The following is a 14728-nucleotide window of genomic DNA, read 5'->3' as shown; positions in this document are numbered from 1 at the left end:
TACCAAAAAAAATTTAGTCAATGTTCAGTGATTTCAGGAGGTATCGTATGATCAAGAACTGATGGTGTTGAAGGAAGAAGTCCAAGCTACACTGAAGGCATCGGCGAAAACAAGGCTCCAAGAATTGATGGAATGCCAGTTGAGATGTTTCAACAAATGGATGCAACACCAGAAGCACTCACTCATCTCTGCCAAGAAATTTGGAGGACGGCTACCTGGCAAACTGACTGGAAGAGACCCACATTTATGCCCATTCCAAAGAAAGGTGATCCAGCAAAATGTGGAAATTATCGAACAATATCATTAATATTACATGCAAGTAAAATTATGCTGGAGATAATTCAAATATGGTTGCAGCAGTACATTGACAGGGAACTGCCAAAAATTCAAGCTGGATTCAGAAGAGAATGTGGAACGAGGAATATCATTGCTGATGTCAGATGGATCTCGGCTGAAAACATCAGAAAGATGTTTACTTGTGTTCTATTGACCACGTGAAGGCATTTGACTGTGTGAATCATAACAAATTATGGATAACAGTGAGAAGAATAAGAATTCCAGAACACTTAATTGTGCTCTTGTAGAACCTATACATAGACCAAGAGGCAGTGTTCAAACAGAACAAGAGAATGCTACATGGTTTAAAATCAGGAAAGGTGTGCATCAGGGTTGTACTCTTTCACATACATATTCAATCTGTATGCTGAGCAAATAATCCAAGAAGCTGGACTATATGAAGAAGAATGTGGCATCAGGATTGGAGGAAGACTCATTAGCCACCTGTGATACGCAGATGACACAACCTTGCTTGCAGAAAGCAAAGAGAACTTGAAGCACTTACTGATGAAGATCAAAGATTACAGCCTTCAGTACCGATTATGCCTTACCATAAAGAAAACAAAAATCCTCAAAACTTTACCAACAAGCAACATCGTGATAAACAGAAAAGACTGAAGTTGTCTGGAATTTCATTTTACTTGGATCCACTGTCAACATCCATGGAAATAGCAGCCAAGAAATCAAAAGACACATTGCATTGGGCAAATCTGCTGCAAAAGATCTTTTTGAAGTGTTAAAAAGCAAAGATGTCACTTTGAGGACTAAGTCGTGCCTGACCTAAGCCATGGTATTTTTGATTGCCTCATATGTCTGCGAAAGCTGAAGAATGAATAAGGCAGACCAAAGAATTGATGTTTTGAATTATGGTGTTGTCAAAGAATATTGAATGTACCACAGACTGCCAGAAGGGCATCTTGCTTGGTAAGGTAGAGGGCCATTGAAAAAGAGGAAGACCCTCAATGAAATGGATTGACACACTGTCTGGGACAATGTGCTCTTGCATAACAGCAATTGTGAGGATGGCACAGGATCACGCAGTGTTGCGTTCTGTTGTACATAGGGTCGCTATGAGTTGGAACTGACTGGATGGCACCTAAGAGCAGTAACAAAGTACTATGCCAAGCGCTTTACAAGGATTATCTCATTTAATCCTCATGACAATTCTATGCATTGGGGACCTTTACAATCCCCTTTACGTAGACAAGGAAACTGAGGCACAAAGTGGTTAAATAACTACCTCAAACAAATGGTGGAGCCAGTTACTTGGACTCCAGAGTCTATGTCCTTTAGTCCCAGGTAAGAACTTTCATTGATCACAGCCACTATAATAAATGAGATTTTTAAATTTCCAGTGAAACAAGGAAATGTCTATAATCCAATGCCTGAAAAGACTGTTCTGCCAGTTTAAAAGTATACAGTGAAAAGCCATGAGTACTTTTCCAACACACACACGCACACACACACGTTCATATACATACACACCAAACATACAGACACCTGAGGGAGAAGTCAGGGATCTATAATGATACAGCTTATACCCACAAGCACATGTTAAAATTTACTGATCCATTCAAAACCTAGTTAGCCCTTGCCAGGCCCTAGAGATACCAGGGAAAACATGCAAAAACAGATTCCTGACCTGCAGAGCTTGTCATCTATTGAAAAAGATACACGTTCAACTGACGGTTACACAAATAGCAGTTTATCTAGGTGGTGATAAGCCCCACGAAGCAGAAGCACACAGTGCTGTGAGAACACAGTGCATCTTCCAGGTAGAGGAAATGGGGACTCGTGAAGGTGTGAATCGGGAATAATCAGAGCAAATCTAAGAAATTACTGTGCCTTTCTGCCTTTTGCCTTTTTAATTCACAAAGCTGATTTTCACTGGAAAGATAAGGACTTGTATTGTTTTATATATGTTTATACTTCTCTATGGAGTCACTGGGTGGTGCACGTGGTTATGCGTTCGGGTACTAACTGAAAGGTTAAAGGTTCAAATCCACCCAGAGGCTCCTTAGAAGAGAGGCCTGGTGATCTACTTCAAAAAGATCACAACCCTTGAAAACCGTATGGAGTGCAGCGCTATCCTGAAACACATGGGGTCACCATGAGTTGGAATCAACTTGATGGCAACTGGTTTATACTTCATTATTAGTTTAAGTGTGTAACAGGGCAACCAGATGTCTGGACCTATCGGGGGGTGAAGAGTCTGCAGGAAAGGTGGGGTGTTTCTAGAAAAGGAATTTCAGCTGTGCTATCACTTGGGCTCAGATACATCCAGGCAAGTCTGGGGAGCATGTGTGGTGGTCAAAGGAATCCATTTCAATGGGGCTGAGGACCCTCCAGGGAGGGTACTCACCCAGTGAAAGAAGAATCTAGGCTCAAAAAGCTCAACCCAGGGTAAAGATTTGGTCATTGCAGAGGAGAGTGTAGAGATTCTGAATCAGTGTAGTGGCTGTTACCCCAATCCATCCCCTGGCCCCCCATAGAGAAGGGGCAAGCTTTTTCACATAGAACATCTAACTAAGGGGGAAGAGGCAACTTGCCCCACTGCAGAGCAGTGCCTGCCTTGCCTGTCAGAGCACAGAGATTTCAGGGTTCAATGGAGAGCTGTGACAGCAGCTGAGCCTGGTGGGATGGGAGCAGGAGAGGTGGGGTGGAGTTGACCACAGAATCTGGTGGAGCAGAGTGTGCATAATAGAAATGCATGATAGAGTAGGGACTGTGAGACAGCCCTTGGCAAGAAATCAGAGTCCTGCATCAGTGGGAACAACAAGCCAGCAAAAAAAAATTGCCTCAATATAGGCTGATGGGTCCTGGGGAAATCTGGGTTACGTGTAAATGAACAAATGAGTTGGCAGGGCTGCCTATGTCCATTTGGAAGTTCAAGAGGTTTATTTACATTGTATTGATTTTCTTATTCTAAAACTAAGTCGAAATCAGAACTGCATCGAATTGGAAGACAAAGTGTTCATTTTCCAGAAGTGCTCTGGTATTTTATAGTAACTCATATGTAACTATGAGCAGTGGAGGAAGATTCAGGAATAGCAAACACTATTTGCCTTCTCTTCATAAAAAGATACTGGCTGCCTTAAGAAACACCCAGTGCTGGAGTTTTCGTAAATAAAACATAGCAGAGAAACACCCAGGGGAACAGATTTTCCTTCTAGTATGAAAGGAATTAGTGTAGTCAATAGAAAAGGAAGCTGTGTATGAAACCCCAGAATACAGCACAGGGTTTTCACCCTGCGGGTCTGCAAATACCAAAGATTACAAAAACCCATAGTGAGATCCCAGGATGGTGTGTCAGGAAGCAGCTGTCACATTTACTTAACCCTTAGGTTGCTTCATTGTTTTAATAGAGCTGTATATGTATGCTTTGTGTGTATAATCTTTTCTATAAAAATGTTGCTGTTGTTAGTGCTATCAAGTCAGCTCTGACTCATGGGACCCCATGTACAGCAGAACAAAACATGGCCTGGTATTGCACCTTCTTCCTAACCGTTGGCATGCTCAAGTCTACTGTTGTGACCATTGTATATTTTGAGTGCCTCTCAACCTAGGAGGCCCACTTCCAGCATTATATTGGACAATGTTCTATTGTGAACCATAAGGTTTTCACTAGCTAATTTTCAGAAGATCTCCAAGCTTTTCTTCCTGGTCTTAATCTGGAAGCTTGCTCTGCTGAAACCTGTCTACCATGGGTGGCCCCTACTGGTATTGGAGATAACAGTTCCATAACTTCCAGCATCACAGCAACAAGCAAGCCATCACAGTATGGCAATACATATGCTATAATGCATGTATAAACTTAAATATAAAGCCAAAAACCAAACCCATTGCCGTGGAGTCAATTAAGGGTTCCTTCCTTCAACTATTATATAGATGAAGAATAATGAAAAGGAGAAGAAAACCTAAAAGATTACAGCTCAAGGGGATAATCAGTTAGGTAATAGTCTCTTTTATATCAGTACATTCCAATCTTTTCTTGACCCAGAGCTCTCCTGACTTGCCTGGAGTCTTGACCCGGCAGAGGATCAGGGCCTTAGAGGTGGCCAGCGCATGCATGATTCTGCGTGTGTCTCCAGTTTGTGGGCAGGGGGAACACTCTGTCCGCATAGCTTTTGCCCGCCTTCCCCCAAATTTTAGAAATCCTTGTGGTCACCATGGCTTCTCAGCAGGGCCTCCTCGCTTTGATCTCAGGGAGAGGCCTTTGGTAATAACCATTAGTGCCTGCCCCAGACCTACGGGGGCTGGAGATGAATCAGGTAACGTTAAAATCAGCCAGTAGGGAGCCCTTAAATTATTTTAACAGTTTTAATCATTGATTTAGCCACCTACTGTGGCTCTAATTAATTTCATTCACACTTAAAAAAAACAAAAAGCAGTCAATATTTCAGTCATGTACCTGAAATATTGGTATTCCGGTCCTGTTTTTATTTTCTTTCCTAGGTAGTTGGCTATGTTATACCATCTCAAAGTTACACAAATACAATATTTTCGTTAGCTAGACAGCGAGCCCTGGTGGCGCCATGGGTAAGCACTCGGTTGCTAACAGAAGGTCGGTGGTTGGAAATCTTCAAGGACTCTGGGGGAGAAAGATGTGGCAGTCTACTTCCGTAAAGATTACAGCCTTGGAAACCCTGTGGAGCAGTTCTGTTCTGTCCTATAGGGTCGCTGAGTCAGAAGTGACTCCATGGCAATGGATTAGACAGGGATACAAATTGCATGTATGTTTTAATGCTTGCTTTATTCATTTCTGAAGCTTGCATTTATTGAGATTGTGCTTCTATCATTTGTATTAGGCCTCTAGGACTTGGCTAGTCAAAGGCAGAAATGACCTCTTAATGCTTTTCTTTTTTTAAAGTTAAGGAAAATGCTTTGTGTCCATTATGCATTTTTCTCCATTTTACTCTGGGCTAAGAAAATACATTAGATTGCAAAATGAATAGAATTTTCTATTGTAAAAATATGTTCTGAGGTGATGTGAAAAGAGGCATAATGTTCAGAGTAACTTGGCTGAGGAAGGTCTCCACAAATAGAAGGTTCTTGGTTGTTAAATAACAGTGCTGTAGGGGCATTGCCACTGTACACATTGTATAAACCTGTGGCCACTGAGTTGATTCCAACTCACGGTGACCCTATCTGTTACAGAGTAGAACTGCTCCATAGGGCTTTCCTTGTGGTAATCTTTACAGAAGCAGATTGCCAGGCCTTCCGCAGTACCGCTGGATGGGTTCGGACCGCCAACCTGTAGGTTAGTAACCAAGTGCAAACTGTTTGCACCACTAGGATACCACAGTGTATAGATGCTCCAAAGAGCCATGAAGAATGACGTAAGTCAATTGATCTAAAAAGTATGAAACAGAACGTGAGAAACGCAACACCAGAAGTTGAAGTCCAAATTATTTTTGGATCAGAGAGTGAGTGGACGACTTGGACTCTATTTGCTAACAGCAGCAGGTGTCTAAGTACAGTACTGACCAATCACCAGGAACAAGATATTTTCTCCCAAATATATTTGTCCTGAAACACTTTGCTCAATGACATAGCAAGATGCTTCCTAGTCAGTGCAGAGAACTGGGGTTTTATCCATTTATACTCCACTCCTTTCCAAAGGAATTGAATGTCTGTAATGAAATTGAACTTAGAATTACATTGAAATCTTACCCTTTTACTTTTGATCTAATGAGCGATTTTCCTCATCTGTAAAACTGTGATCCAATTTAGACTGCCCCACTAGGACTGCTTTGGTGAGCCAATATGGAAATCACGTGAACTGTAAAATGATTCCGACTCATAGTAATCCTAATAGGATAGAACTGCCCCATAGCATTTCCAAGCCTGTAAGTTTTTACGGTTTATGACTTCCCCATCTTTCTCCTGCAGAGCAGCTGGTGGGTTTGAACAGTGGGCCTTTTGGTTAGCAGCCAAGTGCTTAACCACTGTGCAACACACCCACCGCCTTCGAGTTGATTCCAACTCATAGTGACCCTATAGGACAGAGTAAAACTACCTCATATGGTTTCCTAGGCCGTAAATCTTTACAGAAGTAGACTGCCACATCTTTCTCCCATGGAGCGGCTTGTGTGTTTGAGCTGCTGACCATTCGGTTAGCAGCTGAACGCTTTAACCACTGCACCACTTGGTTGGTAACAATAGGTCGGTGGTTGGAAACCATCAGCTACTCTGCGGGAGGAAGATGTGGCAGTCTGCTTCTGTAAAGATTACAGCCTTGGAAACCCTGTAAAATATACGTGGATACTATTACTGAAAGGCTTAATACAAACAGTTAAGCTGAAAAGTTGGTGTTTCAAACCCACCCAGAGATGCCTTGGAAGACAGGCCAAGCGATCTGCTTCCAAAAGGTCAGTCTTGAAAACCCTATGGAGCAGTTCTACTCTGCACACATGGGGTCACCAGGAGTTGAAACTGACTCTATGGCAACAGGTGTGGTTTGGTTTTAGATTTAGAAATTACATCATTGTTGGACTTCACTAGATAGCAGTTTTAATGACTTATCTATGTTCTATGGCGTCAGTGGCCTTGTGATTTTTGAGTAGCCCTCAGGGTCCTGGATGCCCCTCTGAACTGCCCATAAAAGGGATAAAAGAAAACAGAAACATAGATTAATTTTAAATCAAAAGTTATGATTTTATTTTTAATCTTAATACACCAGAAAAAATAACTTTTTCAAATGTTGTGAAGTAAGCACTTGAAAATAACATTTCCAACATTGCTGTGAGGCTTGTATGGGTGGGCTTCTATCTGAACATTGGCTCTGGGGCCCCTAAGAGGCTAAATCTCCCAGTGGTTTTCAAGGTAGCAGCAAGCAGCCTCCTGCCTGAACATCAGAAACTGACATGACCCGGGAGCACTATTAGGCTACTTCTGTAGCCTTCTTGATTTTTGTCTACTGGGAGAAAGACTCAAGTGCAGCCAAGCATTTATAGCTGGGTTTAAATACCAACATATGGGTTTAAGTACCAACATATGAGTCAGGCGCTTCAGTTACGGCCTAAATGTTTTGCAAATGTGTCTTGACCTTGATTTATGGAACCAGGTTCTTTAATTTAACCAGTTGCTTGAAGGAGAAGTTTGCTACAATGTATTTTTGGTTTCGGACTTCCACTGAACTGATTTTAAGACTTTTGCCTGCCCAACCTAAAATCAAAGTGCCCTTATGGAGACCTCCCCAAACCCACACACTGACATGCTCCCATTGTCAGTCTCTTTAATACCAGGACAATTTCTATTTTACTTAAAAAAAAAAAAGAGAGAGAGAAGTATAATTCAGGAGGAGGGAAGGGTAGCAGAAGAGCCTGGGAAGTAGATTCCTTTTTTCCTTCTGTGAGGAAAGCAACTTGATGATTCAACAGGCTTGTGGGCATTTCTTGACGCTCTGCACAGGTGTACTAATACAACCACTTCAGTTATGGATTCTGCCACATGGCTCACGGATGTTTGTAACTGGAGCCTGTGACAACTGGTGTTCAAGAAAATGCTTTAACTGCACTGACACTTGTCCTGCTTAAGTCCCGGGTTCGGGCCTATGAAGGCTCTTAATTCACTGGCAAACTGGGACCTAACACTTTGTCCTGATTGTCGGCACAAAATGGGGTATCGTTGCTTTACCAGCTCTCAATTTAATGTGTACACACTACCGGCCAAGTCCTGTGGGACATTCTCAGCAAAATCTCTTCCATATTGTAATGAATCTGAGGCACAAAGAATCAGGTCTTGCATATTTGAAACAAATACAAAAGGGACAGGAGAACAACTTTAAAAAAGCTATAAGACAATGAGTCACAGCATTAACAAAGGCTCCTATAATGTACTGTCTCACATCAATAGTAAAATATTTATTATTGAAACAAAAGATGGGAAGTGACCTTCCCTTCAACTGTTGGAAAGTCCTGGGCTTTCATCATGAAGTTCTCACACAATTATATGAAAATTTTTCATGATGAAAAATTAGGATGGAAACTTTTCAGAGAAATAAGTATCTAAAAGAGGCAGAAATGGGCCATGCCTATACAAATACACAAGTCAAAGCGCTGAACTGTGGGAGGCCAGGTCTGTCTGATCTTCTTCACTCCTTCAAGAGCTCTCCTGAAGCAGCCCATGGCCAATCCAACCACTGTGTTAGATCATCACCCGCCAAACTGGAAAAGAAATGCCCTTAAACTGTGTTACAGCTGACTCAGTCTTTAAGCAGAAGCTATTCTATCAGAATAAAGAATTAAGATGGTAGCCTGATCATGTTGTCCTTCCCAGGTAATTCAGCAGTCTGGGAATGAGGCCAGACTTCTGGAATATTCCACTCCAGTGTAATTGACTCCAGTTGCTTTCCTTGTTCTCTGATGTGATAGGCATTATCTTATAAAGATATCTGATTTTCAAAACAATTCTGTGGACTTCCTATAAGTGCTCTCTTAGGTTGCTACTGTCTTTCCATTAAACTGGAAACCTTGGTGGCACAGTGGTTAAGAGCTACAGCTGCTAACCAAAAGGTTGGCAGTTCAAATCCACCAGACTCCTTGAAAAACCTAAGGGGCAGTTCTACTCTGCCCTATAGGGTCACTATGAGTTGAAATCGATCGATGCAACAGGTTTTTTTTTTTTTTGGTTTTCCATTAGATTATACAAAATCCCACTCAAATGAAGTTTCTGACTCAGTCTAGATCTACATTAGTAAAGAGAGGTGAAGAAGTGAGGGAGATACGATCAACCCTTTCTTTCCTTTCAAGCATCATATATGTATGTATTTCCCTTCGCTCTCCCCCCATCTAATTTTTTGTAGTGGAGGGTGATACCCTAACTGCCATCAAGGTGATTCGGACTCATAGTGACCCTATAGGACAGAGAAGAACTGCCCCATAGGGTTTCCAAAGCTATAAATCTTTGCAGAAGCAGACTGCCACGTCTTTTTCTCTCGACGAGGCTGGTGGGTTAGAACCACCGATCTTCCGGTTAGCAGTCCAGAGCTTTAACCACTGCACCACTATGGCTCCTGGAGGGTGATTAGAAGGATGGGAATAAATTTTTGGAATAACAACATCAGTCCATGATTTTAATTTGGTACTCTGGACCTGGCTTTGGATAGGAATAATGTAGTTGTTTTTGTCTCATAACCCATCCAGAAGATTCAGGTAAACCCCTCTGCCACATGAATAGTGTATTGCTCACTAGATTGTTTTCCATCGCAAACTCATGGCTGATGCTCACGCCCTGTGTACAAAGTCGCATGTATACATGTATAAGAAATCAGGGTTCATTTTTATTCAGGAATGATGTTTTCACCATACTGGGACTGGAATGCAGTGGAACATCTTCAATAGAGAGATAATCTATTGCAGCACAGTGGGGCAGCTATAAAAACTTGCCTGCCCAAGTTTTCTGGAATGTTAACTGACAGCAGGATTATCTATGTGACAGTCGATTCTCTGGTAGGTTTCAGATTTGCCATGGGATTGTGATCCAGCCTCATATCTTGATACAATTAAGCAGCTGAGATGTTTAAAAACATGGTACTAAAACCGTAATACCAGAATTTTGATTTTTAAAATGTGTTTTTTTTTCCTTCCCATGATAAACATCAGAAATGCTTTCAGATATATTTAGCTAATTTAAAAACTATTTATTACACATTCAACCTGTAAACAAAAATCCTAAATCATTTCACAAGTGAACACAAGTACAAAATCATTACCAAGATGGAGGTGCTTTGGAACCATCATTTGGGATCTATTTAAGGGTTCTGCTCATTGCCTTATTCTAACCTGCATTAAAGGATCAATAACAAATCACTGAATTAAATAATTAAATTAAATCAACCAGATGAGCCTCTAACTGGTCCCTCAATTAAACTCCAGTTAGCTATTATTTTGCCTTTTCCTCATTTTAATTATTCGGCTCACTTTCTGTATAAGGAAAAAAAGGCTTATTGCACAGTATCATGTATTTTCAAAGCTCAAAATAACATTATTCGAATCCTACAAATCTATTAGTTGTTTTTTATCGAGGGACCGGTCTTTTCAGCTCATGTCAGTTTTTACCATAGTAATAGTGCATTCCACCATCAACTGTTTCTCATCCATGAGCCAACGTCAAGTCATCACAAACTGTCCACAATAATTTAACACAGATGTCACAGCTCTGCTCCCTGTCACACCTTCTCCCAGCTCTACCAGCCATGACTTGGTTTACATGGACTCTTTGTTCATTGTTCAAGCCATTCACACAGAATGGAATAAAACTTTTTTCTTTTTAAATTCCACACATAAACGAGGTGCTGAAAAAGCCCTTGTCATCTCTGACAGAAAAGCAGAGCAGCTCTGTTTCATGAATGACAGCACAATTAAAGCTAAAATAATATAAAAATAATTTTGAAAAAAATCCCTTTTACTGTACACTCTCAAATAAAGCCAGGAAACAAACAAGTTTCTTTTTCTGCTAGCCATAAAATGTGTTTCTATTCATTTAGGCTTTGAGGTTCAGTGTACCCCACATCTGTATGCATATATGTGTGGTTACGTGTGTAATCTATGCAATGTAGGAGCCCCTATTCTTTTCATCTAGTTTGTCTAATCATTAAGCTACTTAACCAATTAAAATACTGTTTTATCACACTGGATGACTTTATGTAATTGCTTCTGTGAACTACTAGGAACGTTTTACATATTTATTTGGCTTGCAAAGGATTGAAATATCATAGGTAATATAATCTAGCTTTTTTTTTTTTTTTAATATGGCTCTTAAATTGATTTTCTGAGTTCCAGAGAGAAAGTCCCTTTTAAAAAATTTCTGAAGCCGACTTGAAGCAGAATGTCTTCTGATTTGGTCCAAAAAAAAAAAAAAAAAAAAACCGATGAATATTTTACCCCATTTGAAACTATAGTAAGTCTATAGGGGGCCCTTGGTTGTCAACTGTTTCAGCCAAACTTGCCATGAAGTGTTTGTTGAAGTATCTTCGCGTGGCCAGCAGAGGGCATTTTAAACACCTCCACATTGCTTGGGGGAGCAAATGCAGAAACACAGTGTTCACACGTGTCAGGAAAAGCCTTGTAGGATTCTTTTTGAAAGTCACAAAAATGCAGAAAATATGGACTGTATCACAGGGTTTCATCTGGAAGGTTATGCGTATGTGTGAAGTCAGATCGGGAGGAATAGACATATTGACTGTTGAATAGAATCTCCGGCTCATCTCTCTCCCTCACCATCTTTTCTCAGCTCGGGAATGGTATTGCACTGAACCTCCTTTACAGACAGTACAGAATCCATTTCCAAATCGTTTGGTTGAGTTCTCTTAATCGAGTTTTTGTCTGATCTATTCTGTATTTACTCTCCTGTTACAAAAGCCTGGGGCAACCGGATAAAGGCTAATACTTCCTATCTCATTTAAGAGCAGAAACTGCAGTTCAGTGATCGGAAAAGATAGAGCTGCCCCTTTGGGAACTGGGTGACAAGGCTTCCATCCTCCCAGGAAGAACCCTGAAGAGCATTCTGCCCCGTTTGGCTTGGGCAAACTCACTAGCCTGAGGCTGTGCCCCCCAAAAACGAAAAACCTGTATAGGACAGAGTAGAACTGCCCCATAAGGTTTCGAAGGAGCGCCTGGTGGATTCGAACTGCCGACCTCTTTGGTTAGCAGCCGTAGCTCTTAACCACTATGCCACCAGGATTTCCAGACACTGTATGGTAAAAGGAAAATATTAGTCTTTCTCTAAGTTGAAACATCATTGTTTACATCCAATTTCTTAATGGGTGATTAAGACATCTTTTGTGAAGGTGGGGAGGGGGGCTACAATGGCTCACTCTTCTTTAAAAGTTTTTAATTTTTTCAAAAACATTTGTTGTTCTAGCTATACACCCAGTGTCTCTTCCATTTTTATCTTTGCTATATTGGCTCTGGTTTAGTGTTGAAAAAGAATAGGAAGGATTTTATGTGTATGTGTGTGTGCTCGCACAGTTTTTTAAATAAAATTCTTTCATCCTTAGAGAGATGTAACAGTAAATACATTTTTTTCATATCGTGTTAATAGCCTTTGTTTGCCTTCTGTTTCTCTTTCTCTCTGCCTCTGGCTCATTTTTGTTCTCATTTGTCATAGAGTTGACAGATAACGAGGGGATGGGGTCTTCCAGCAGCTGTCCTTTGAGATGGAGGTGAACTCAGTGAGTCCTCACCAAAAAAGGATCATAAACTTACTGGGTTAAATCAACCTAATTATCCCTAAGCTGCCTTGGGTGTTGTGTTTGCTCGTATGTTTTGTTTTAGCTGCACCATATGTGATTCCTTGTGCCATTTTCTTTTGTCTATTTTTTTTTTCCTTGATGACCCTGAGCTACGGCTTTCTCCTCAGTTCGAACACTATTCAGCTTTCATTGTTTTCCTCATTTTGCCGATGTAGGCCTCAAAGAAGAAATGGCAGAAGAGCACAAAGTAGCTGAGGTACATGAGTGAGGACCAGAAGATGTTCTGAAAGTGAGAATGACATTGGTCTTGCTGCATCCAGGAGAAGACCAGATAGTTAATGACACAGCCCATCACCATCTGAGTGATCTGGGACAAGGTGATGAACATGGCAAACTTCCGGGAGACTCGGAACCCCGCTGCCCGCAAGGCATAGTAAGAGTACATCACGGCGTGCACGCCGTAGTTCATAGTCATGAACCAACCACCCCCGGCAACCATGTCTTTGTAGGAGTACCAAGAGTACAGAAGCACAGTGATGTGGTGGTACCAGTGCAGGAAGATCAGCTTCTGCTTCCTCAGAATAATGAAAATTGTATCTCCTGAAAGACAAAGAAGAAGAAAAATGCACTTGAGTCCTTTGGCTATCACATAATGAAAATTTCTATTATTGCAAGAGAGTAGCCATCTTGAGCTATCACTTGAGATCCAGATTGTTACTGTTGCTGTGTGCCATCAAGTCAAATCTGACTCATAGTGAGCCTATAAGACAGAGTAGAACTGCCCCAGAGGGTTTATGGGAGCAGATTGCCAGGTCTTTTCTCTGGTGCAAACTTGATGTCTGGTTGCACTAGAAGGTCCCTCTTCTTAATCTGAAAATTATTTAAGCACAAAGGGAACTAGTGAAGAGCTAGTGAAACCACACTGTCTTATTTATCTCTCTCATACTGCAAGGACACGCTGCAACGCTTGGCCCTAAGGAAGGGCTGAGGATGCTGGGCCTTCAAAGGACCTTTAAAGGTCCTGAAGGCCATCACTGGAATAATACAGGTGGAATCCAATACCATTTGCAGGAGCTATTATTTACCTACTGGATCATGGTTCTTTCATGTTTGTTTAGAAGAGAAAAGGAAAGTTGCCAGTTGCCGTGTTTCTGAACCTATTATAATATTCTCACTGATGTGTTCTTCTCTAGTGTGAGATGCCTGCTTTTTATAATGCCTGTAAATGTCAATGACAGGCTGATAGTGATGGATGGTGATTGTAACTCCCACATGTACATTTAAGGGACAACTGGTATCAGGAGACCTGAAGTCTACTTCTTAGTGTTAAACTGCTATTTCTGCGTGCCTGTGAAAGACCCACTATTTCTGTATAATTACTACTCTGTAGTAATTCTGTAGGCCTGACTTTATTCACAGTGAAAAAAAAAAGACAGAAGTCTAAGAAGTGGTATATTAAATACAAACTTAGTCATTCATAAATATCTAAACACATGGTAACAAAAGTTTTTTGGCTTAAAGTAATAAACATTTCATTCTCTCTAAATCTTTACATTTAATTTAACTCTATCATCACTGTCTGCATCCCCTACTATGAAATAAATATTAAAATTTTATGGTCTAGAGAACAATTTCTATGCCAGGAAAGTAGCAGGAGACAAAACATGAACCAGATTAGAACGGGCTAAGGTAGAATGAAAAGGGGATCATACATACGCCTCTGGAGTTGAAAGAATTGCTTTTTGCTTTTCCTGTCTCGGGGGGCAGGGTGTCTCAGGCTTGATCTGAGATACACTGTGGTTAGGTGCCGTGGAGTCACCTCTGACTCATAGCTACCCTATGGACAAGAGAATGAAACACTGCCCAGTCTGGTGCCATCCTCACAATTGTTGCTATGTTTGAGCCCATTGTTGCGGCCACTGTGTCAATCTACCTTATTGAGGGTCTTCCTCTTGCTGACATTCCACTTTACCAAGCATGATGTCCTTGTGCAGGGACTAGGCCCTTCTGATGACACCTCCAAAGTATGTGAGATGAAGCCTCGCCATCCTCGCTTCTAAGGAGCATTCTGGCTGTACTTCTTCTTTTTTTAATATACAATTTTATTGTTGTTATTGAGAATATACACAGCAAAACATATACCAATTCAACAGATTCTACACGTACCATTCGGTGACACTGATTACATTCTTCAAG

General features: G+C 41.0%; 1 protein-coding gene across 4 annotated transcripts in view; it reads right to left on the bottom strand.

The window, feature by feature from the left end:
- Positions 1–7019: 7019 nt before the first annotated feature.
- ELOVL6 (ELOVL fatty acid elongase 6) overlaps positions 7020–14728 on the bottom strand; it is a 176954-nt gene continuing 169245 nt past the window's right edge. For all 4 annotated transcript variants that reach the window (XM_049885543.1, XM_049885546.1, XM_049885541.1 and 1 more), the window contains one exon: positions 7020–13132. In XM_049885543.1, coding sequence (XP_049741500.1) covers positions 12708–13132 — 425 coding nt within the window. In that variant the 3' untranslated portion in view covers positions 7020–12707. The remainder of the gene's footprint in view (positions 13133–14728) is intronic.

The sequence above is a fragment of the Elephas maximus genome, chromosome 5 (genome assembly GCF_024166365.1).
Source record: "Elephas maximus indicus isolate mEleMax1 chromosome 5, mEleMax1 primary haplotype, whole genome shotgun sequence".
Lineage (NCBI taxonomy): Eukaryota > Metazoa > Chordata > Mammalia > Proboscidea > Elephantidae > Elephas > Elephas maximus.
This window is presented reverse-complemented; position numbering and strand designations above follow the sequence as displayed.